Below are 26,923 nucleotides of genomic sequence, written 5' to 3'. Positions count from 1 at the left end.
CTCTCTCTCACAAGGATACAGAATACAGTGTTGCTACCTAGGATACAGTGTTACCAGGTAGATTACAGGATACAGTGTTGCTACCTAGGATACAGTGTTACCTGGTAGATTACAGGATACAGTGTTGCTACCTAGGATACAGTGTTACCAGGTAGATTACAGGATACAGTGTTGCTACTCTAGGATACAGTGTTACCTGGTAGATTACAGGATATGCAAGTTGCTACCTCTGTGACAGTGTTACTAGGTAGATTACAGATACAGTGTTGCTACTTAGGATACAATGTTACCAGGTAGATTATAGGATACAGTGTTGCTACCTAGGATAAGCAGTGTTACCTGGTAGATTACAGGATACAGTAAGCACACAAGGCTTCAGGATACAGTGTTACCAGGTAGATTACAGGATACAGTGTTGCTACCTAGGATACAGTGTTACCAGGTAGATTACAGGATACAGTGTTGCTACCTAGGATACAGTGTTACCAAGTAGATTACAGGATACAGTGTTGCTACCTAGGATACAGTGTTACCTGGTAGATTACAGGATACAGTGTTGCTACCTAGGATACAGTGTTACCAGGTAGATTACAGGATACAGTGTTGCTACCTAGGATACAGTGTTACCAGGTAGATTACAGGATACAGTGTTGCTACCTAGGATACAATGTTACCTGGTAGATTACACGATACAGTGTTACCAGGTAGATTACAGGATACAGTGTTGCTACCTAGGATACAGTGTTACCAGGTAGATTACAGGATACAGTGTTGCTACCTAGGATACAGTGTTACCTGGTAGATTACAGGATACAGTGTTGCTACCAAGGATACAGTGTTACCAGGTAGATTACAGGATACATTGTTGCTACCTAGGAGACAGTGTTACCAGGTAGATTACAGGATACAGTGTTGCTACCTAGGATACAGTGTTACCGGGTAGATTACAGGATACAGTGGTGCTACCTAGGATACAATGTTACCTGGTAGATTACAGGATACAGTGTTAACAGGTAGATTGCAGGATACAGTCTTGCTACCTAGGATACAATGTTACCTGGTAGATTACAGAATACAGTGTGGCTACCTAGGATACAGTGTTGCTACCTAGGATACAGTGTTACCTGGTAGATTGCAGGATACAGTCTTGCTACCTAGGATACAATGTTACCTGGTAGATTACAGAATACAGTGTTGCTACCTAGGATACAGTGTTACCAGGTAGATTACAGGATACAGTGTTGCTACCTAGGATACAATGTTACCAGGTAGATTACAGAATACAGTGTTGCTACCTAGGATACAGTGTTACCAGGTAGATTACAGGATACAGTGTTGCTACCTAGGATACAATGTTACCTGATAGATTACAGAATACAGTGTTGCTACCTAGGATACAGTGTTACCTGGTAGATTACAGAATACAGTGTTGCTACCTAGGATACAGTGTTACCAGGTAGATTACAGGATACAGTGTTGCTACCTAGGATACAATGTTACCTGGTAGATTACAAGATACAGTGTTGCTACCTAGGATACAATGTTACCTGGTAGATTACAGGATACAGTGTTGCTACCTAGGATACAGTGTTACCAGGTAGATTACAGGATACAGTGTTGCTACCTAGGATACAATGTTACCAGGAAGATTACAGAATTCAGTGTTGCTACCTAGGATACAGTGTTACCTGGTAGATTACAGGATACAGTGTTGCTACCTAGGATACAGTGTTACCAGGTAGATTACAGAATACAGTGTGGCTACCTAGGATACAGTGTTGCCAGGTAGATTACAGAATACAGTGTGGCTACCTAGGATACGCTGTTACCTGGTAGATTACAGGATACAGTGTTGCTACCTAGGATACAGTGTTACCAGGTAGATTACAGGATACAGTGTTACCAGGTAGATTGCAGGATACAGTCTTGCTACCTAGGATACAATGTTGCCTGGTAGATTACAGAATACAGTGTGGCTACCTAGGATACAGTGTTATCAGGTAGATTGCAGGATACAGTCTTGCTACCTAGGATACAATGTTACCTGGTAGATTACAGGATACAGTGTTGCTACCTAGGATACAGTGTTACCTGGTAGATTAGAGGATACAGTGTTGTTACCTAGGATACAATGTTACCAGGTAGATTACAGAATACAGTGTGGCTACCTAGGATACAGTGTTACCTGGTAGATTACAGGATACAGTGTTGCTACCTAGGATACAGTGTTACCTGGTAGATTACAGGATACAGTGTTGCTACCTAGGATACAGTGTTACCTGGTAGATTACAGGATACAGTGTTGCTACCTAGGATACAATGTTACCTGGTAGATTCCAGGATACAGTGTTACCTGGTAGATTACAGGATACAGTGTTGCTACCTAGGATACAGTGTCACCTGGTAGATTACAGGATACAGTGTTGCTACCTAGGATACAGTGTTACCTGATAGATTGCAGGATACAGTCTTGCTACCTAGGATACAATGTTACCAGGTAGATTACAGGATACAGTGTTGCTACCTGGGATGCAATGTTGCCAGGTAGTTACAGGAATGCAGTGTTGCTACCTGGAATACAGTGTTGCTACCTGGGATACAGTGTTGCTGCACCTGAGATGCAGTGTTGCTACCTGGGATACAGTGTTACCAGGTAGATTACGGGATACAGTGTTGCTACCTAGGATACAATGTTACCTGGTAGATTCCAGGATACAGTGTTGCTACCTAGGATACAGTGTTACCTGGTAGATTACGGGATACAGTGTTGCTACCTAGGATACAGTGTTGCTACCTAGGATACAGTGTTACCTGATAGATTGCAGGATACAGTCTTGCTACCTAGGATACAATGTTACCTGGTAGATTACAGAATAGTGTTGCTACCTAGGATACAGTGTTGCTACCTAGGATACAGTGTTACCTGATAGATTGCAGGATACAGTCTTGCTACCTAGGATACAGTGTTACCTGGTAGATTACAGGATACAGTGTTGCTACCTGGAATGCAGTGTTTACCGGATAGATTACGGAATACAGTGTGGCTACCTGGGATACAGTGTTACCGGGTAGTTACAGAATACAGTGTGGCTACCTGGGATACGCTGTTACCGGGTAGATTACAGGATGCAGTGTTGCTACCTGGGATGCAGTGCTACCTGATAGATTGCAGGATACCCAGTCTTGCTACCTGGGATACAATGTTGCCTGGTAGATTGCAGAATACAGTGTTGCTACCTAGGATACAGTGTTACCTGATAGATTGCAGGATACAGTCTTGCTACCTAGGATACAGTGTTACCTGGTAGATTACAGGATACAGTGTTGCTACCTAGGATACAGTGTTACCAGGTAGATTACAGAATATAGTGTGGCTACCTAGGATACAGTGTTACCAGGTAGATTACAGAATACAGTGTGGCTACCTAGGATACGCTGTTACCAGGTAGATTACAGGATACAGTGTTGCTACCTAGGATACAGTGTTACCTGATAGATTGTAGGATACAGTCTTGCTACCTAGGATACAATGTTACCTGGTAGATTACAGAATACAGTGTTGCTACCTAGGATACAGTGTTGCTACCTAGGATACAGTGTTACCAGGTAGATTACAGGATACAGTGTTGCTACCTGGGATGCAATGTTGCCTGGTAGATTCGGGATGCAGTGTTGCTACCTGGGATGCAGTGTTACCTGGTGAATTACGAGATACAGTGTTGCTACCTAGGATACAGTGTTACCTGGTAGATTACAGGATACAGTGTTGCTACCTAGGATACAATGTTACCTGGTAGATTCCAGGATACAGTGTTGCTACCTAGGATACAGTGTTACGTGGTAGATTACAGGATACAGTGTTGCTACCTAGGATACACTGTTACCTGGTAGATTACAGAATACAGTGTGGCTACCTAGGATACAATGTTACCTGGTAGATTACAGGATACATTGTTGCTACCTAGGATACAGTGTTACCAGGTAGATTACAGGATACAGTGTTGCTACCTAGGATACAATGTTACCTGGTAGATTACAGGATACAGTGTTGCTACCTAGGATACAGTGTTACCTGATAGATTGCAGGATACAGTCTTGCTACCTAGGATAAAATGTTACCTGGTAGATTACAGAATACAGTGTTGCTACCTAGGATACAGTGTTGCTACCTAGGATACAGTGTTGCTACCTAGGATAGTGTTGCTACCTAGGATACAGTGTTACCAGGTAGATTACAGGATACAGTGCTACCAGGTAAATTGCAGGATACAGTGTTGGTACCTAGGATACAGTGTTGCCAGGTAGGATACAGGTTACAGACTACAGAATACAGTAAAAAGGGGTACAGATTATAGACTACAGGCTACAGATTACAGGTTACAAAACACTGGATGCCGGATACACGCTAAAGGTTACAAGAAGGGGGTAGAGGCAGGGTACAGGATACAAGACACAAGATACAGGTTACAGGGGGTGGAGGCAGAATACAGGTTACACAGGGTGGAGGCAGGATACAGGCTACAGAGGGTGGAGGCAGGATACAACTTACAGGGGGTGAGCACAGCAGGGAGTGGAGGCAGGCTACAGGGGGTGGAGGCAGGCTACAGGGGTGAGGCAGATACAAGAGGGTGGAGGCAGGCTACAGGGGGTGGAGGCAGGCTACAGGGGGTGGAGGTAGGGCTACAGGGGTGGAGGCAGGCTACAGGGGTGGAGGTAGGCTACGGGAGGCAGGCTACAGGGGGGTGGGAGGCAGGCTACAGGGGGGTGGAGGTAGGCTACAGGGGTGGAGGCAGGCTACAGGGGGTGGAGGTAGGCTACAGGTGGGAGGCAGGCCACAGGGGGTGGAGGTAGGCTACAGGGGTGGAGGCAGGCAGTCTTACGGGGATCGATTGCGTGCATCTGGGTGTCTGCCTTCAATCGGCTTCAATGCATAGAAACTGCGCCACCCACATGTTGGGTGGCTGTTGGATGGCTTGGGTAGGTGTCAGGTGCTAGGGCGGCTTTTGGGTGGCAGTTGGGTGGCTGCTGGGTGGCTATTAGGTGGCTGTTTTGTCAACCCACACACACACACACACACACACACACACACACACACACACACACACACACACACACACACACACACACACACACACACACACACACACACACACACACACACACACACACACACATTACATAACAGTCTCTTGTACCAACTCATCGATGCAACCTGGGTGGTGGGAGGAGGGAGGGGAGAAGGGAGAGGGAGAGTAGAGGATGGGATAGGTGAGGGGGGAGTCTCTTCCTAGGTCCTGATCCCCACCTCCCCCGGACCTGTATTTCACGTAGAACTGAATGGCTGTTCTATTTATATCACCAAGTCCGTGTTCCTCCGCATATCCTCCTCCCGCTATCGCCGCCACACCTCCCGCTACAGTCTCTTCCTTCATAACCCGCCATTAATCCCCTTGAGACTCTAATTAATGGATTCTAGTGTTGAAGATTCTGTTTGCCTGTACTAACAGAATCCTACATCAATCTCAGTAAATAACAATGGATTCCACTCCCTTATTTAAGTGTCTTCGATTCCATATATGGTTTTCGAATCCTTTACAGGCCAAGAATCTGCCCTTAATCCTCTTATATATGAGTTAAAACATAGATTCCAATACCAACAGACTAGCATCGGATTCTATACTAAAGAGAATCTAAGATTCTATAAATCTCCTCTCAAGAATCAGACAAAATAAATACAAAATACCAATAGAACTTAAAAACAGCCAAAATAATTACAGAATCAAACACTAAACCTCCGATTCCAATGCCCTCAAGACTGAGTACCTATAAGGAAAGTAAATCTCGCGTGACGATAGATTCTACTTATAATAGTACTCGAGACTCCATACAGGGGATCGAGAGCTATGGTGCGTGTGGTGATCGATCCTCAGCTGGTGGTGGTGTGCTGGACGCCCATGTTGTTTATAGTACCATACGACCCCATTCACTGGGTCACCGGGGAGAGAGAGAGAGAGAGAAGAGGAGGAAGGGAAGGAATGAGGTAGAGGAGATGGAAGGAGGAAGAGGAGGGAGGAGGAAGAGGAAGGGAGGGAGGAAGAGAGGGGAAGAGGAGGAGGAAGAGGGGAAGAGGAAGGAGGAGGAAGAGGAGGAAGGAGGAGGAAGAGGAGGGTGGAGGAAAAGGAGAAGGAAGGAAGGAGAGAAGGGGAAGAAGAGGAGGGAGGAATAGGAGGAGAAGGAAAGAGGAAGAGAAGAAAAATAAAACAAACAGGAATAGAATGAGACGAGAAGAAGCAAGAGAAGAATTTGGTACTTTACAAAACAGCATTTAAAGAGGATATATATCTATATTATATTGTTGGTGAGGACGAGTTTCTGGATGCAAAGAGTTTTACTAATTATATCCGAGAGGGTACAGAATACAGTGTTCCCAGGTATGATACAGTGTTCCCAGGTATGATGCAGTGTTCCCAGGTATGATACAGTGTTGCCAGGTATGATACAGTGTTCACAGGTATGATACAGTGTTCCCAGGTATGATGCAGTGTTCCCAGGTATGCGTTCTCAGGTATGATACAGTGTTGCCAGGTATGATACAGTGTTCCCAGGTATGATACCGTGTTCCCAGGTATGATACAGTGTTCCCAGGTATGATAGTGTTGCCAGGTATGATACAGTGTTCCCAGGTATGATACAGTGTTGCCAGGTATGATACAGTGTTCCCAGGTATGATACAGTGTTGCCAGGTATGATACAGTGTTGCCAGGTATGATACAGTGTTCCCAGGTATGATACAGTGTTGCCAGGTATGATACAGTGGTAGGAACAGAGTACAGTATTGCCAACTAGAATACAGTGCTGCAAGGCGGGATACAGTACTGCCGGATACAGAGTACAGTGTTGCCAAGCACGATCTAGCGTTGCCAGGTACAGAATACTGTGTGGGCGGGATACAGGAGAGAGAGCGCCAGCGAACTACCAATCAGAAAAGAACGACGAGAAGAGAGTAAGAGAGAGAGAGAGAGAGAGAGAGAGAGAGAGAGAGAGAGAGAGAGAGAGAGAGAGAGAGGAGAGGTAAAGGTGAGAGAGAGAACAGGGGGAGGAGGGGGTTGTAGGAGGGAAGGAGAGGCAAGTACTGTTGAAACTAACTTCGCCTATGAAGAGAGCGAGTGAGAGAGTGAGGGAGAATGGTGAGGTAAGGGGATGAATGGAAAGTACAATATCGCTGTATGTACAGTACTATACGTGCGTCAGTAAACAGGGCTTGAAGTAGGCGAAAAAACCGCTCTCTATGAAGCATAATGTGATATTTTTAGCAACTAGAAGAGAGAGAGAGAGAGAGAGAGAGCAGTGGCAGCAGCAGCATCAGGGCGCCAGTATTGAGGTTTTCATTCAGTACCAAGGCCGCTCCCCGCTGCCCTGCGCATGCGTACTGACACACCGCTTCCCCAGTTCGCAACAACCTCCAAGACCTCTTCTCTATCTTCGCTATGTAAACTAACTCCTAAAAATACTATAAATTAATATACTGTATATATAACTTCTATTTTATCTCTTCCGCTATCGAAATAGAATATGATATATAGTATAACTCTGCACATCCTAACCGCGATTATCTCTTATTTTATATGTAAGTAACTCTTCTATATATATCGATATTATATACTGTACATTACTACATTTTTCTATCAATGTGATTCTATGTTTTTTGTGTTTTTGCTGTCTAAATAACTCATTAATATTAACTAATACAAATTGTAGCTGTTCTTTGTCTCATTATTTGTGTATATAAACTTACTTCTAAGAACAGTTTTATATAAATTATGAGACGAATTTATATACACAGCCACAGGTCTCATATAACTCCTTTTGACATATTTTTAGTATATAAACAGTTTATTCACTAAAAATGTCAAAATCGCTTATATACACATTTTGACAGATTTGACTGAATCACGAGAAACCTAACCTAACCTAACCAAATCTAACCTAACCTAACCTAACCTAACCTAACCTAACCAAATCTAACCCCAACCTAACCTAACCCCGAGCGAGCATTTTCTCAGCAATTGCGAGACGAAATTTGACCGTACTAACCATGGTGTTCACATTTCTTATAAAGTATTAGTATAGATTAATATAAATCACACTCTTAATGAATCTAGTAACATCACTCACCATAAACATTGTTATAAATATGTATAACACAAATTCTATTCCCGCCTTACCTCATTTTCCACCCATGTAAACCAGAGCTCCCATACGTTCATCTAAATCAGGGTTATGATATAAATAATAAGTGTCATACTAACGTCATTTGTATCATAATTAACTACTTTCATTCATTATCTTCTATCTTTATATTTTCTGTGTTATCTTACTGGGTGAAGATAACGTTACACTACAGGGAATTAATGAATATTCTACCTAACATAACCTGACCTTAAGTATCATGTGAATATCTGTTGATTTATATGACATCAGGGTACCAGTTTAATGTCTGACCACTATTATTTAATATTTTTTACATGATGACCAATTGTCTGATAAAAACAAAAATGCAACCATAGACAGCCGTGTGTGTGTTCACTTGGAGTCGAACCCTGGCCCTGAGAAGCAAATACCTCACTCACCGCCACAGAAAATGAGATTGGTGCCACATCGCCTAATTTATTGAGTTTATGACATACGTACAAAAATGACTGCAACATGGCCAATTTTAATCAGATTATACCTACAATAAAAAATACTCGCCAAATCGCTAATTTTAATATCTGTGACTATTATTAAGTTAGGTTAGACTTGAGTGATCCATATGTGTGCTTTTGTTTTTAGACAATTAATGAATAAATACAAAATTAATGTCATTCTTCCCTTCAAACCAGTGTTCGCGGTAATATTTAACAGTGGCCACTTTGACCCAAGTATGTGTGTACAGTGACGAACAATACTTCCCATTACAGCTGTTAGAATTAAATGCCTCTATTTTTCCCTCTCTTCTTACTTTTCATTTTGTCTCATCTTTTTATTTCCTCTTCTCCCCTTTTCCTCCCTCTACTCACATTTCCCCTCGATCTTAACGTAATGAACTGTTGAGTACCACCACACAGTTAAGGCAGTCATCTGTTTCTCTCAAGCCATGATAATATAATAGGACTTTGAGGTTCAGGTGATGTAAACACAACCTGTGGAGAAATGCACATAATGTTTGCATGACGGCGGAGAGCATGGGAAGTCCACCACCAAGCTTACCTAACACACCTCAACCCCGCTGCCACACCCACAGCTGAATGCACACTATTCCTCGTAACTAAATCCTTAAGCTTTAAAATTAGGAAGAATAAACTTTTAAATCATATTTTTAATAGTAAAATGTGTGTTCAAGTTGAGTTACTGTTTGTTTATAATTTTACTGTAGCCAGCCTGCGGTACGAGACACTAGGTAGGTGAGCCATGACCGCCCTACCTGGAAACAAGTAAACTGTCTTCCAATATTGAACCTGTATGTTTTATTGCTTCATGTAATCATATGTTTTACTATCTTTCCACAGTTAAGTTTCTGTATCATTCTTATTATTTTGTACTTTACTGGTACAGCGGTAGTGAGTTGCGTCTCATCACCCCTGCCTGGGCTCCATACCCGCTTGAATTGGTTGTGAGAAGTATTGCCCAGCGTGACAACCAAACACTGCAAGTTGTTGTTAGGACAATATTGACACTGAGCCCCCTGGGATGGCCCCTCACTCAACTTCTACGGAGACAAGTTAGACCTAAATGTTCCAGTATAAATTAATCATCCTTGTATAAAAACGTGTACTGTACTGTATTATACGCAATGCATTATTATCAGGTAAAAAATAATAATTATGCAAACCTGTACACTCAAACAGCATGGCCCCACCACACCTAAATGATGCCGTTTATTATCCTGAAATCAGTCAGGCCTCTCATGACCATTCTCTGTGTATGTGTGTGTGTGGCCAAACTCAGGTAAGAGAACCAAGAACCTTACACCACTAGGTTTTTAAAATTCTAAATACATGTCTCGAAGGAAATAACCACTTCACCCGACCTCTGCCTTAACCCAGGACCATCTGCCAGTACCTCCACGATAACCTCCAACCCAGCGAAGACATACAGAACAGGTGGCGCTATTGGCTCAAACCTCACCACCCGGGTCTCGCTATTGGTAGTTCGCTGCTCAGCGATCAACCTTACCGCGGCGGATGTTCCTGAGTCAACTGAATTTTTAATATGTGAACTTTATGCTGAGGGAAGAACCACGCCATCACCGACCTCCAAGTTGACAATCTCCGTCAGGTTAAGATACCCGTCAGGAAAGTAAAAAAAAAAATAAATGAAATAAATAAAAGTAAAAATCTACCAAGCAACGCGGGTTCTGGATTCTACAAGACTGTATGTATGACTAACCAACCCAGGACGCGCCTACAACAACAGTCTGACTCACTAAAACCGTGATGTAGAGAACAGTGATGTAGTGAAACAGTGATGTAGTGAACCGTGATGTAGAGAACTGAAGAGAACTGTGTAGTGAATCAGAATAGAGAACGATGTAGAACAGTGATGAGAGAACAGTGATGTAGTGAACGTGTAGTGAATGTGATGTAGAGAACAGTGATGAGGAATGTGTAGTGAACCGTGATATAGAGAACCGTGATGTAGAGAACAGTGATGTAGAGAACAGTGATGAAAATGTAGTGAACCGTGATGTAGAGAACCGTGATGTAGAGAACAGAGATGTAGAGAACAGTGATGTAGTAAACCGTGTAGAACCAGAATAGAGAACTGCATGAGAACAGGATAGAGAACAGTGATGAGTGAACTGTAGAATTTGAGTAGAGAACTGATAGAGAACCGTGATGTAGAGAACAGAGATGTAGAGAACAGTGATGTAGTGAACCGTAGAAACTGTGATATAGAGAACTGTGATAGAGAACAGTGATGTAGTGAACCGTGTAGAACTTGATGAGAGAGAACTGTGATGTAGAGAACCGTGATGTAGAGAACAGAGATGTAGAGAAGTGATGTAGTGAAACTGTAGTGAACCGTGATATAGAGAAACTGTGATGTAGAGAACAGTGATGAGAGAACAGTGATGTAGTGAACCGTGTAGTGAACCGTGATATAGAGAAACTGTGATGTAGAGAACAGTGATGTAGAGAATGTGTGAAATTTGATGTAGAGAACCGTGATGTAGAGAACAGTGATGTAGTGAACTGTAGTGAATCTTGGAGGAGAGAACTGGGATGAGAACCGTGATGTAGAGAACAGAGATGTAGAGAACAGTGATGTAGTGAACCGTGTAGTGAAGTGGAGATAGAGAACCGTGATGTAGAGAACAGTGATGTAGAGAACAGTGATGCAGTGAACTGTAGTGAACCTTGATGTAGAGAACAGTGATGTAGAGAACAGAGATGTAGAGAACAGTGATGTAGAGAACAGAGATGTAGTGAAACCGTGATGTAGAAACAGTGGTGTAGAGAACAGTGATGTAGGGAACAGTGGTGTAGTGAACCGTGATGTTGAGAACAGGATGTAGTGGAACCGTGAGTAGTGAACAGTTATGTAGAGAACAGTGATGTAGTGAACCGTGATGTAGAGAACAGTGATGTAGAGAAACCGTGATGTAGTGAACTGTGTAGTGACCGTGATGTAGAGAACCGTGATGTAGAGAACAGATGTAGTGAACCGTGATGTAGAGAACAGTGGTAGAGAACAGTGATGTAGTGAACCGTGTAGTGAACTGATGTAGAGAACAGTGGTGTAGAGAAGAAAGAGGAACCGTGTAGTGAACCTTGATGTAGAGAACCGTGATGTAGAGAACAGAGATGGTGAACTGATGTAGTAACTGTGTAGTGAACCGTGATGTAGAGAACCGTGATGTAGAGAACAGAGATGTAGTGAACTGTGTAGTGAACCTTGATGAGAACAGTGATGTAGTGAAATGTGACCTGACAAGAACGTGAGGAGAACAGAGATGTAGTGAATGTGATGTAGTGAAACAGTGATGTAGAGAACCGTGATGTAGTGAACCGTGATGTAGAGAACAGAGATGTAGGGAATCAGATGTAGAGAACAGTGATGAGAGAACGTGATGTAGAGAACAGTGATGTAGAGAACCGTGATGGGAGAAACTGCATGGGAGAACAGATGTAGAACTGTGATGTAGGGAAACAGGATGTAGAGAACCGTGATGTAGAGAACAGTGATGTAGAGAACCGTGATGTAGTGAACCGTGATGAGAGAACAGAGATGTAGTGAACCGTGATGTAGTGAAACAGTGAAGAACTGTGATGTAGAGAACAGTGATGTAGAGAACAGTGGTGTAGAGAACAGAGATGTAGTGAAATGAGAACAGTGATGTAGAGAAACGTGATGTAGAGAACAGTGATGTAGAGAACAGTGGTGTAGAGAACAGAGATGGGGAACTGTGATGAGAGAACAGGACGTAATGGAGTTAAAAATATGCTTCACTGGCTACATAGAGGTTGTGGGAGAAGACGTGGGAAGTCATTAGCATAGAGTAGGCCTATAGGTAGCTGGCGGTGGGGTGTGTAGGTGGTTGGGGGTGTGTAGGTGGTGGGGTGTGTAGGTGGTGGGGGGTGTGTAGGTGGTGGAGGTGTGTAGGTGGTTGGGGTGTAGGTGGTGGTGTGTAGGTGGTGGTGGGGTGTGTGGTGGTGGGTGTGTGGGTGGTGGAGGTGTGGGTGGTGGGGTGTGTGGGTGGTGGTGGTGGTGGGGTGTAGGTGGGTGTGGTGTGGAGTGGTAGGTGGTGGTGGTTGGGAGAGGTGGTGGTGGTGTGTGGGTGGTTGGGGTGTGTAGGTGGTTGGGGGTGTGGGTGGTGGTGGAGTGTGGGTGGTGGTGGTGTGGGTGGTTGGGGTGTGTGGTAGTGTAGGTGGTTGGGTGTGTAGGTGGTGGTGGAGTGTAGGTGGTGGGGTGTGTAGGTGGTGGGTGTGTAGGTGGTTGGGGTGTGTGGGTGGTGGGTGAGGTGGTGGGTGGTGTGTGGTGGTAGGGGGTGTAGGGTGAGGTGGTTGGGGTGTGTGGGTGGTGGTGGTGGTAGGTGGTGTGGGTGAGGTGGTGTGTGGGTGGTGGGTGTGTGGGTGGTGGTGGTGTGTGGGTGGGGGTGTGTGGGTGGGTGTAGGTGGTGGTGTGTGGTGGTGAGTGTGGGTGGTGGAGGTGTAGGTGGTGGTGTGTGGGTGGTGGTGGTGTGTGGGTGTAGGTGGTGGTGCTGGTGGGTGTGGGTGGTGGTGGTGTGTGGTGGTGGTGGGGTGCAGGTGGTGGTGAGGTGGTGGTGGTGGTGGTGGTGTGGGTGGTGGTGGTGTGTGGGTGGTGGGGGTGTGTAGGTGGTGGTGGTGTGGGTGGTGGGTGTGTGGGTGGTGGGGGTGTGTGGGTGGGGTGTGGGTGGTGTGGTGTGTGGGTGGTGTGGGTGGGGTGGTGTGTGGTGGTGTAGGTGGTGGTGATGTAGGTGGTGTTGGTGTGTGGGTGGTGGGGGTGTGTGGGTGGTGGTGTGCAGGTGTGTGGTGCAGGTGGGTGTGTGGGTGGTGGTGTGTAGGTGGTGTGTGGTGGTGGTGTGTGGGTGGTGGGTGTGTGGGTGGGTTGGTGTGTGGTGGTGAGTGTGGGTGGCGGTGGTGTGTGGTGGTGTGTGGGTGGTGGTGGTGTGGGTGGCGGTGGTGGGTGGTGGGGTGTGTAGGTGGCGGTGAGTGTGGAGGTGGTGGTGGTGTGTGGGTGGTGATGCGTAGGTGGTGGTGGGAGTGTAGGTGGTGGGGTGTGTGGTGATGGGATGCGTGGGTGGTGGTGGTGTGAGGTGATGTGAGTGAGGTGGGGGTGTGGGTGGTGGGGATGCAGGTGGTGGGTGGTGGTGGTGTGTGGGTGATGGGGGTGTGTAGGTGGTGTTGGTGTGTAGGTGGTGGTGTGTGGGTGGTTGGGTGTGTGGGTGGTGTTGGTGTGTGTAGGTGGTGGTGGTGTGTAGGTGGTGGGGGGTGCGTGTGGTGGTGGAGTGTGTGTGTGGAGGTGTGTAGGTGGTTGGGGTGTGTCGGTGGTGGGAGGTGTGTAGGTGGGGGTGTGTGGGTGGTGGGGGTGTGTAGGTGGTGGTAGTAATGGGGGTACAGTAGCTGGTGATAGTAGTAGGTGTGACAGTAGATGGTAGTGGTGGTGTAGGTGGTAGTACTGTCTGGTGGGTGTAAGTGGTAGTACTGTCTGGTGTGTGTGGTAGTGGTGTCTGGTGGTGTAAGTGGTAGTACTGTCTGGCGGTGTAGGTGGTAGTACTAATTGGTGGTGTAAGTGGTGTACTGTCTTGCGGTGTAAGTGGTAGTACGTTCTGGTGGTGTAAGTGGTAGTACTGTCTGGTGGCAAGTGGTAGCAATTGTCTGGTGGTGGTGGTAATTGTCTGGCGGTGTAAGTGGTAGTACCTCTGGTGGTGTGGGTGGTAGTACTGTCTGGTGGTGTGGCGGTAGTACTGTCTGGCGGTGTAAGTGGTAGTACTGTCTGGTGGTGTGGGCGGTAGTACTGTCTGGTGGTGTAAGTGGTAGTACTGTCTGCGGTAAGGCGGTAGTACTGTCTGGTGGTGTAAGTGGTAGTACTGTCGGTGGGTGTGTGGTAGTACTGTCTGGTGGTGTAGTGTGATTGTCTGGGTAAGTGGTAGTAGTGTCTGGTGGTGTAAGTGGTAGTACTGTCTGGCGGTGTAAGTGGTAGTACTGTCTGGTGGTGTAAGTGGTAGTACTGTTCGGGTGTGGGTGGTAGTACTGTCTGGTGGTGGGTGGTAGTACTGTCTGGTGGTGTAAGTGGTAGTACTGTTCAGGTGTGGGTAGTACCGTCTGGCGGTGTGGCGGTAGTACTGTCTGGTGGTGTAAGTGGTAGTACTGTCTGGTGGTGTGCGGTAGCACGTCTGGCGGTGTAAGTGGTAGTACTGTCTGGTGGTGTAAGTGGTAGTACTGTCTGTGGTGTAAGTGGTAGTACCGTCTGGTGGTGTAAGTGGTAGTACTGTCTGGTGGTGTAAGTGGTAGTACTGTCTGGTGGTGTAAGTGTAGTACTGTCTGGTGGTGTATGGTACTGTCTGGTGGTGTAAGTGGTAGTACTGTCTGGTGGTGTAAGTGGTAGTACTGTCTGGTGGTGTAAGTGGTAGTACTGTCTGGTGGTGTAAGTGGTAGTACTGTCTGGTGGTGAAAGTGGTAGTACCGTCGGTGGTGTATGGTAGTACTGTCTGGTGGTGTAAGTGGTAGTATTGTCGGTGGCGGCGGTAGACGTCTGGTGGTGAAAGTGGTAGTACTGTCTGGTGGTGAAAGTGGTAGTACTGTCTGGCGGTGTAAGCGGTAGTACTGTCTGGTGGTGTAAGTGGTAGTACTGTCTGGTGGTGTAAGTGGTAGTACCCCATCAACCATAATCTCCCTCAGCGTCTCTTGGTCCACACTATCTCAACCCTTCACCACAACCATAAATGCAACACACAAGTTTCCTGTTTCCCTAAAGAGTAAAATATATAATAATGAACTGATCTAATGTTGGGGATATGATGACCTTACGTGTTTTGCTGGTACATGGACAATCACATCAGAAGTGTTCCTATTGATCTAACTCACTTCACTTAACTTCACCTGAACTCACCAAATATTTCTATCCAGTTAGAACAAGTTATATCTGACGGCGACTACATCTTGTCTTAGGCCAACACCAGCACCTGAAGCAACAGTCACCACACACAGGTTAACGATGCATTAACTCAGGTGATCTTCAACACCAACTGACAGCTGGTGCATCTCACCACACCTGTAAAGAAAATTATTTACAAGTCTAAAAATTTGTGAGGGCAAGCTTTTTCGGAGTGAGAATTGTAAAATCTTAGAAAAATCTGCAAATGTGTTGTGGCGGCACCGAGTGTGAGCTCTTTCAAGACCAGACTTGACGAATACATTTTGGCGCCATCATGCTAATAGTGCAAAACAGACGCGACCGACCGCTCAGGAGGCTAACGAAAAGATCAGTTACGAACAAACGTAAAAATAAATAAATTACCTGCACCTGATACGTCACTAATCTTCGTACTGATGAAAAACGGCCCGTTTACGTGTTATACCACCAGCCAGGAATGTGTACAAGTCGGTCTTAACAAGAGTGGACGCTTATCTGATGTGATTTAGCCAGGCGAGCCCTCGAACCACCACTCAATTTTTAACCACTACCACAACAAAATTATAAACATCACAAATCCTCCACTAGCTTTAGGATATTTTCGAGATAAAAAATAATTTACCTTCTACAGAAATACGTCCTGTCGCTGCCAGGGCCATATTCCATAATTATTGGCTAAAATTCCTGTAAATCTACTTAAAAGCTGCTGATGGATCTCCTTTATAAAGTAATTAAAAGTAATACTGTAATATTCTAAAGATCATTACAAGTGACTGAAAGTGAACAAGAAAAAAAATATGGCCCACAATGGTGATCTTTTCATCCCTGGACACTTAATGCCTCCGGGTATATTTGCTCATTTACCTCCACCCTGGCTGAGTCTTGTTTTTTTATTGCACTTTAAACTAAACACACATATATTAACTCCTTAACCTTGACCTATTGTTCAACTTACCTTCACTTTAACCAAGAAAACCGCCCATAAAGCAACAGCCAGCTTACCCCGCCTCCCTATTTACTCCGCCAAGTGTCAACCAATCACACTCAGTCTTGCGCAGCCTGTTGGAAGTTTACCAATCATATAGAAGCTTACAACCACCGTCGCTGTGACCACCAAGGTAGATAAATAGATGGATATTTATTTACTAACTTAATCACTTGTATTTATTTATTTATTTAGTAATCTCTGAAAATACACAAGATACGTTTATTCACTTTATATTACGATACTTGATTGTCGGTTTCACTTAAACTGTTTGTATACTTGCATGATCTATGTATATACTGTAGTGCAGAGCAATATGCGAGGAAAACGTTATAGAAGAAAATTTTCTTATAACTGTCTAAACTATTTTGTTTGCAAAGATAAAGTTCCCGAGATTCGGTTGGTGACAACAAATGCAATAATAACCTTTCTAGTAGTTTTCTAATTTTCAACTCACAATATCTCGGTTATGGGTAAAATGCGCCAAAAATGTCAAAAGAAAATCCCCTTGTTTTGGTCTAAAAAAAAATAACATATACCTAATTATGTCCTCTATCATAAATTGACCCCCCAAAACACCTACAGTATTATATATATATATATATATATATATATATATATATATATATATATATATATATATATATATATATATATATATATATATATATATATATATATATATATATATATATATATATATATATATATATATATATATATATATATATATATATATATTTAGAAAACGAAGGAATTTCATATGGTTATAATTCCTCTGATCTTTCCCACACATGATAGTTATGGGTACTTGTCTTCAGAACTACAGGTATTTGTTGCACCTTTGACAGGTTGAACAGGCCGCCCCAAATGTAAACAAACAGCCGCCACCCAGCAGTCGGATCAGCGCCATCTACTAGTGGGGTGAAGACGTAGTGGGAGTGTAATGTTGAAAAGTATTCTTGAACTACCTCGGCGAATCATTAATTTTCCATTAAAGCAAATGATTCATACCTAACCTTGCCTAATAATCATCGGATATATATTTTTTTAATTTAGAATTAGAGTTACTTGTTCATATAGCTTTAAAAATATATCGGGTGATGGACCTGTTCGTGGTGTTATTTTAACATTAGCTACTTTGTGTGTTTATATCTTCAGCTCGTAAACAGTAACAGTCTGGGTGAGTGAGTGTCATTATCTCATTAACTACTCTACGAAACGATAACTTAGTTTAGTAATGTACAATAACAATACAGGGAAGGTTAGTCATATTAATCTGCATATGGTAGAAATACTAGACCAGCAGCATCTGGTGTTCTTAGGGCCAGGCGGTCACCCAAGTACCAAACATCCAATATTTGCTAACTTCATTCATCAGATAAGCTGTGTTTCCAATGTGGTACTACTGACAATGAAATCGTGCATAAATATTTAATGCATGATGTACCACACAGCAGTTGACTTTACTGTACTCCATTCACATGAGCTTTGCAACTAGGACAGGGGGGGGGGGGAACTGTGGCCAATGGTCTTGGAGTGACTGTGACCAGACTGGAATTTATCTTTTTTTTTATCTTTTAAGAGGAATCTTGGTTTAGAATTTATCGACGTATGATTCATTTTATGCCTAACAGGATTTGTTATAACTAAAATATTTTTTATGTGTTTTGGGTAAAAGTTCAGAAAAGGTAAACCACGGAATTCAATACTCACATACAGGGTAATGTCTGAGAACAGCACTACCACCAGAGGCAGTTGTTTGATTTCGTTAATTTTTTCCACAGATGTTCTTATCATTAAAAGAGGCAACATTTACTAGTACAGTACCTAACCCAATAAACCTACCTAACCTTGCCTAATTCAAGTAAATCATAAACGGGTGTAGTTGTGGAAGTCATCCGAGTAATGGTCGGAACAAACTTAATAGGAAGTAATAATTTCGTAACATTTACAAGGCAATACCCTATACAGGCCAGAATCCTTCCATTTATCTTGATAGTCTTGTGTCGGGCTTTTTCTAATAAAATTAGGAGTAACACTTTACCATTCTTATGCACCGACCTACTGTACACACAGGCCTAATATGGTACTGTACTGTACTTACATCCAGAATGCTGTACGCACTTAGATAAATTTATGAATTATATTTTTCAGGTGGTATATACTGTACTATATTTCAGTGTATTCTTTTAAGGAAGTGAATTAATTTTTTCCCTAGGTGAATGCTGTTGGAATGACTTTACTGTAAGTGGATGACTGTTGTTGTCTGCAGTGTGAAGAAACTCAGAGAATTAGCATCTTTCCTGTAAATTCCTCCGATATCATCAAAATAAAAAAAAATGATTTGTAAGGTACAGTATGTGTAAATATTCAGTGTTATTATGTTATTACTTTTTAGAAGATATTTTCATAATTGTATGTTAAACTGACCAGGTCTAGTACAGGAAACCTTAGAAGTTACTGCAAAAAAATTATGAGAAAATGTAAAAAAAAATTGTAAATTCAAATTTTCAAAAACTGGATCATTGTAAATTGAGTACTACAGTACTGGTACATGTACTATACTGTACTGTATATTTATGTTGCTCAGCAAGAGTGGAATAATCCAATTTGCCTCCTAGTGAGTTGTTACATTGGACCAATATGCCCAGCACTGTGGCCATTCACTTCCCTGCACATAAAAGAGCTTATCTTTGAAAAGATAATTGTATGGCAGTTGTGGGATGCGACTCAGCATATAAAAGGAAAATTTTGGTTCCTTGAAAAAAGAGTCAGCAGAGAAATGTATTTTGACAAAAAAATATCCAGTACAGTACAGTATATGTATTGTATGATGACGAGAAAAGATACTGCTGCCTCTTTTTAAATGAGTGCATAATATTAACACATTAAGCTTTCTTTTCTTTTTCTTTTTTTTTAAATTGGGTAAATTATTTATTTTTCTGTATACATCTCTACTGTACCTTGGGTCCACTCTATTATGAATATTTTGTCACCCAGACATACCAGTACAGTATCCAGGTCCCAAGGTGTTCAGTTACTGTTGTTGACTGTACAGTACAGTACTGAGAATCTTGGTTGTTGTTAATGTTATGGCTAATCATATGACTTCAAATGGAAATTGTCATTGATTTTTATCTATTGATATGTGTATTGACATAATGGTTGTTTTTCACAGGCCATATCACGGCGCCCGTCCACAGACATGCTGCGGAGGGAAATTCGCATGAGAAGGTACCGGCAGTTTCTTCTCCTGAGTACTGAGGTACAAGACCCTGGAGACCCACTCTCAAAATACAGCACTCAAGAATTCCAAGAAATATACAGGTACAGTATAGTCTCGGTTTACGCGGTCAATTAAACCCGTGGAGGTCCGCATAAAACGAGAAACGCGTAAACGAAATAACAGAACATGTGGGATTAATTGAAATAGAGACTGGGCCAACCCCCAGACTACCCTTTTTCCGACACAATACGTACGTTGTAGTAAAAATAACATCTTAATTTTATGATGGTATGCACACACAATTAATATTTAAGAGAAATATCAATAATATTAGTTTTTTTAACACTTACGTTAGTAGAAGAGATGGCTGGGCACACGGGGATGAGGGGTTGGTTCCGAGGCAGAGGGCAGATTATCGGCCCTCACCTGTATCACTTGTATCACTATCCACCAGAGAGGCTTGCAGGGCCTCTTTGTCAAACCCCTCAAAGTCCATGTCCTCACTATCACTGACTTGGGCTGGCTGTGGTGGGTGGCGGGTGAAGAACTCGGTAATGTTTTGTTGACTGGGCGACCTAGTGCGCACCCTGCCCTGTGCCGCTTCCCGTATAAATGATGGAATGTACTCCGTAACTAATAATTGCCGGTTTAGCCAGGTGCCGCGTAAATGACCAACCGCGTAAAGGAAATCCGCATAAATCGAGACTACTGTACTGTATAGGTTACTTTCCTCTGACAACTTTGTTCTATGATAGTTTATTAAGATGTCTTAAAAACATTTACTGTACAGTGCTGTAATCTTAATTCACAGCTATAAATCGAAGAGAAGATATTGGGATTAAATGAAGAGGAGAGATAAAGAATATGTGTTATGAGATAAGAGGACTACAGGTTTCACTTTAAAAATCTGAAATGCTTGAGACCAGAGTTATTTTGTTAAGCTGAAAATTATAAAAAAAACTAATACCCAGTATTTCACTCAGCACCACATATAATATTATATTATAATTATACTGTACTGTACACTAATATATAATATGTAAAACTGAAACTAAACTAAGTACTGTAACACAATAAATAAGGTAATGAATAATAATTAAAAAAACAAGTATGTACTGTGAAAGTGGGCCATATAGACATGACTGCCCCTTAGGGACAGTGTGGATACAGCACACTGTTTACTAAGCCTTTGGTATACAAGGAGACACCCATTTACAGCTGGATGAACTGGGAACGCCCAGGAATCAAACCAACAATCCCCAAAACAGGAGGACAGCGCTGTACCATTTGACCTACAATTAAAGATTTGGAAATGTAAGGCTGTGTAGGCAACTCAAGTTTTTTCGGATTTTCAGATAACCGATGATCGGGTTTTTTTATGTGCACAAAATAAATACCATGTGATCTATAAGAAGAATTTGTTATGTTAGACTGAGATATGTAATAGTTTTTGCAGAGAACATTTTGTAGGTTTAATAAAAAGTGAGATTGTACAGTTAACTGATAGATGGACCTGCAAAGATAACTAGAAATTTGTTTTGGGCTACAATCTTTAGATATTTTTGTTTAAAAAATATAGTGTTACATAGGATGTAGATGTATCAGATAGTTCATTACTTCTATTTGATATTCTACTTGTCAGACTATCGAAGGAGTTGTTTTGTGAGCTTCTTAACATGATCCAGGGAGATCTGGAGCGCTCTGACAACCGTGGCCGACCTCTTCCTGCTGTCTACCAGCTCTTGATTGCCCTTCACTTCTATTGCAGTGGCTCATATCAGGTATAAAATGCAAGTTCCTCTTGATTTTAAGAGTTTTCCATAGCACATTGGGTCCTTCATATTCTCAAGATAACTTAAGTACAATTTTCTCCTTGGCTTGCTGCAGCCCATTGTAATGAGCTTTGTTTATGGGCCAATATTTATGAATCTTCATGAATGACACATTGCTTAGGATCCATTTATATATATTTAAAGTAATTTCACAACTTTGTTATGAAAAGTTATTGCCTTCAGCATTCATTTGTTCCACATTGGGACCATCATCATAAACATTTTACAACCATTTTCCATGGTTTAGCTGTGATTACTTGATGGCAGCTTTCCATGCTGCATGGCCTCTTGCGATCTCTCTTGTCAGTTTCTTGGCTCTAATGTCATTTCTTACAGTTTGTCCCCATGTCATTCTTGGCTCTCCTCCCCTCCACATTAGGCTCATGCACCTCTTGACCCAATTGGGATTTTTTTTTTGCGTTTCTTCATTTTTTATAATTTCTAAACTATCTCTATGTTTTCTCTTATCGTTAGAGGTGAGCCCTTATCCTCAGTTTTGTGACAGCCACACGATGAAAGATCTGATCTAAATGTATGAAGTTATGCTAATGAGACCTTTGTACTTAAGAGATGTGGAGACTCTGCAGATTGTACAGTATGGAGAAGACTACATCTGCACCACTCCAGTTAAACAAATCATCATAGGATTGTCACACATGTTAATCACTTTAAATTTTTATTCATCCAGAAAGTAGTAGGGGATCAGCACGGATTGCAAGTGAGTCAGCCCACAGTGTGTCGAACCATCCATCGAGTGTCAGAAGCTCTGGCCAAGCGTTACAGTCAGTTTGTCACTTTTCCATCTGTTGCAGAGTCTGCTGATGTACATGCTAAGTAAGTTGATTCTCCATTGGCTCTCTTTCTGTTGTACATGACTACTGCAGTTTCTGTGCTTCTATGATTGTCTGTTGCTTGGGTTCAAATATGATACACTAGACTGTGTACTGTTTGTCTCATTATTATATCACCGTTATATACCACATTATTTTCCTCCCACCGTCACCATTTGTCAGTTCAAGTAGGTCGACAAAGCATCCCTCAAAGTTAGTTTTTAAACAGTCAAATGATGTTGGAGGGAGAAGTGGTGAAACATCATATAGCCTATAGTCGTTTTTTTTTTTTTATTTGATGGTACAAGGCTTAGTCCCACCCCCTCCCAAAGGTGTGAACTTGTTTATGTCCTCAATGGTAAATAATCTTTATTTAAAACTTTTTTTCCACTCATATCTTAAATGTTAATATTTTCAAGCAGATATATCTTTACTGTATAGACATTAAATTTGGCATTAAAATGAGCCAGAACTGGGTATTCTTAACAGTTAAATAATAATTTATTTGCGACATATAAATATTATTCGAACATTCTGTACAAGCCAATGAGCCTTCAACTAAAGAAAACAGACTATAGGTCTATATTATTCTTAAAATTATATATTTTTTTTACATACTGTATACACTAAAGTCTATTTAGGCACATACAGGACCTGAGCATTAATTACAGATCACACATCAATCAGGTACACTCCTGTTTCTCCAACAACAGCACTGACACCTAGCCCATGGGTTACTTAGCTGGTATAGGTAAACTTAGTATCAGTGGTGCTGGCTCATCAGGGTTTATTTTCTTTGGGGAATCTGTCTCTGGCTACAGGATTCATTCCCAGCAATACACAGCTGTATCTTCTCACTCCAACAATCCTGGGTTTAGCAGCATTTCCCACAGCTACTCACAGCCTCACAATTGAGGAACAGCAGTACTGTGCTAGTTCCTCACACCTTTACCTGTTAACAATGTGGGAGTGATGCATTTGAACCTAATGCAGACAAACTCTCAAACTTGTACTGATCTGACTACTTTTTGGTATACAGTACTCTACTGTATGGACAATATGCTAGCCCACTAACTGCATTAGAGCAATGTGCTTGCACTACTCAGAGGCTGCAAATATAATTATATCAAGATAATACTCCACACAAACGCAAGTATGCGCACACACACTTATACATATGGGACTATCCTGTTAACAATGAGGGAGAGACGCATTTGAACACATCTCCAGTGTTTCTAAGCCTTACAGTCTCGACAGATACTAAGTCCCTACCTCCATGGTCCTTAATTCTGAATTGTTTACAAATCCTTCCAAGGGTATTATTATTTCTCATAGTACAGTTAAATTCATTAATTTTAAAATAAATAATACAATCAGTGTCTCAGACATCGATGTGGTGGACAATTTATTTATAAAGAAGCTAATTCAAACCAAGGGACCATCAGTTCCCTGGGCCCAGTTTGAATGCATGGTTATCTCTGGCTTCCTTTAGGTTCAACTCACTTTGAACAGAGATCATGGGATAACCTCAACCCTTCACTTTTACTGGTCTTGGGTATCTTAAAAATGTTGAACTACATCATCAATCTCTCAGACATCTGATTGTATTATTCACAATATTTCACCCTTGGCTACAAGTTAGGCCTTCACAGCAATCATAGAGGTACCTTGAATTCTCCCTTAATATTAGATGTATTCATACTTAAGTTTACAAACACTGATTTGGGATAATCAGTACATTTCATGTTACCAATCATTTTTCTGCTTATATGAATGATCCCTGTGTATGACCATTCTGTGACACATTTCCCATGCAATGGGGAACTCAAATATTACACATACAACAAGTAAATAAGATAATATTTTCTTGAAATGCAGCTGTAATATGAATTCAAAAGAGATGGTAGATTACCAGACTGAACTATACCGCAGTACAATGGCACAACTATGATACAGTATACTAAGTGGTTGATCTAGGACCCAAGAGATCTTGACGTTAGTCATCCTCACCATTTTCCACATGACCAAGACTAATCTAACAATTAGTTAATCTCCTGAAAAGCAAGAGATCACAGCATAGTCACTATGTAGCTACTTCAGTACAGTAAAATGAACAGTTACATATTGTTTAACTACACTATGCCACCATTACATCTACACCTGCATAAATAGTGTCATTGACTTAGGGAAGTGTTACTGTATTTCTTCTGGTTAATTCCAGAAATTTTGTTGATGATACTTTTAAGTGTGTTATAAAGAGATGGAAAGACATTGCATTACAGTAATACAATTGCTTTTATTATTTTTTTTACAGATTCTATGAGGTAGCTCAGTTTCCTAATGTTATTGGTGCCATCGACTGTATCCACATGCGGATATCCAACCCTGGAGGTGCAATGGCAGAACAGTGCAAGAACAGTAAAGGCTGGTATTCAGTGAACTGTCAGGTGGTGGTCGGCCCTGACCTAAAAATATTGACTGCCATTGTCCGATGGGGAGGAAGCGTACCTGACTGGCAGATATACGAGAATTCCAGACTAAAACAGGTTTTAGAACAAGGTGAGTATGGTCACCTCGTTGGGGACTCCGCATATCAATGTCAGCGCTACTTGTTGACTCCAGTCATCAACCCCATGACACAAGCAGAAAAGTGCTACAATCGTTCTCATTCCTCAACCCGGAGAAAAGTGAAGCGAGTCTTTGGAATGGTAAAAAGGCGCTTCCAGTGCACAAGCCAAGAACTAAGGTCCAACCCCAAAACTTCTTGTGCAATAATTTTAAGTTGTTTTGCATTGCATAATTTTGCCCTTGAGCGACAAGGGCCTCCTGATGATTCAGAAGCCCTTTATGCCCCTGATGATGGTCCTCAGGATAGGTTTACTGGAGATGATGACCCTGAAGGGGAATCATATCGTCAGCATATAATATATGAATGGTTCAGCCACGAACCATCAGGAGTTCCCCATCAACCAGACGATGGTATGTGTGAGACACAAGGTTGGTGACCAGTATCCATCACACACACTGGAGGATTTATCAACTATAGTTGTCGTGTTATAAATTTTTGCCTGGCGTGGAAGTAGCCATCAATGGCTCTCATATAAACCCCATCCCATCTGCAGTGTCCAATTTATGACACTTTGTTTTCTTCTGAACATCTAAAGAATCTTAAAAGAGCTGCAATATAATTTTCTATCACTAGATAATAGTTCCCTTAGTATTGTATATATGATTCTCATCTTAAACATTGTTGACAAGTGGCAGAAGTTAGAATTTTTCAAATAATTTTGTATTAGTGTTATTAATTATTTTATAACAGGCAAAGCCCTGAATTATGCAACTTGTTTGTGGAGATAAGTATTGAAGTACTGTACAATATACAGTAACTATTTTGTTGTATTTTATTTCTCCTTTTATTATTAGTCAACTGAAAAGTTGGGGACCACGAGACTTCTGGAAAATGGATAATTACGTAAAATGGAAATTATAATGACAATACAAGAATTTCTTGATTTATGCGATAATTACGTTCTTGAAAATGGTCGTGTAAATATAAAACGTATTATTCAAATAATGTAAATAGTGAAGATTTGGAGGTTTCATTATTCATAAGACAGTACCTAACATTATACCAGTGAAAAACTATAGAACTTTATACATGTACCAGGAAATATAAAATACTCCAGGGTCATACCTGTATCACAAACATGCTGACAGAAACAGTATGGTGTTTGATCCATGTGCTCAACATCTGTTCCATTCTCTCCATAATCATACTTCGGGAATACGAGGTCTTAGATGCACTGATTAATGTTCCACTCTTGGCACTCTCCTTGATCTTCTCTGCACCATCACAAATAGTTCTTAAAATAGATTGACCAACTTCAAGGTCACATATAGTATGAGCTGTTCGTTCATCTCCCTCATAATGTTTGAGCACATCCATCTGAATCTCAACGGTGATGGCCTTGCACTTCTTAGCACCACTGGTACCATAACTTAAAGGATGATTTGGTGGCATGATGCAGGGGACAAACACATGCAATATACCTTTGGATAGTGAAAAAGAGGTAAGAATAGAATAATTGGATAAGTGAATTTTTAGTTAGCAAGGGATACCTGTATTACTTAACCCCTCAAGTATGCAAATCTCCCTCAGTGTTAACCATCCCAGATGAAAAAAAAGTGAGAAATATTTTTAATTTTTGGCCAATATAGCATTTGGGTGTTTGATTCTCAAGTGAAATAAGCTGGGGTGCCTATTTTTTCAGTAGATCCAGAAATTTGTACATAGTGCACCGAAAATGTGACATTGTTCTAAAGTAATTTGGCAGACTTAAACAATGTGCTATAAATTTAATGTCGAAGGTACTTCAGAATTATGAAATAACTGGTATGAGATTTTAAT

At 41.8% G+C, this 26,923-nt stretch overlaps 1 protein-coding gene across 3 annotated transcripts; it reads left to right on the top strand.

The window, feature by feature from the left end:
* Positions 1-17,745: 17,745 nt before the first annotated feature.
* LOC121874207 (putative nuclease HARBI1) lies at positions 17,746-25,907 on the top strand. 3 transcript variants are annotated; one of them, XM_042378228.1, is made up of 6 exons: positions 17,746-17,807; positions 18,846-18,978; positions 19,806-19,954; positions 21,496-21,634; positions 22,374-22,519; positions 24,830-25,907. In XM_042378228.1, the coding sequence occupies exons 2-6, from the start codon at positions 18,967-18,969 to the stop codon at positions 25,518-25,520; spliced, it is 1,137 nt and encodes a 378-aa protein (XP_042234162.1). In that variant the 5' UTR covers positions 17,746-17,807; positions 18,846-18,966; the 3' UTR covers positions 25,521-25,907. The 3 variants fall into 3 exon arrangements, with proteins under 3 accessions (XP_042234162.1, XP_042234164.1, XP_042234163.1); XM_042378230.1 differs by having other exon boundaries at positions 17,761-17,811; XM_042378229.1 differs by having other exon boundaries at positions 17,772-17,888.
* The last annotated feature ends 1,016 nt before the right edge of the window (positions 25,908-26,923 follow it).

The sequence above is a fragment of the Homarus americanus genome, unplaced genomic scaffold (assembly GCF_018991925.1).
Source record: "Homarus americanus isolate GMGI-L3 unplaced genomic scaffold, GMGI_Hamer_2.0 scaffold49667, whole genome shotgun sequence".
In the NCBI taxonomy this organism is placed as follows: Eukaryota; Metazoa; Arthropoda; class Malacostraca; order Decapoda; family Nephropidae; genus Homarus; species Homarus americanus.
The sequence above is the reverse complement of the archived record's forward strand: the minus strand, read 5'-3'. Positions and strand labels throughout refer to the sequence as shown.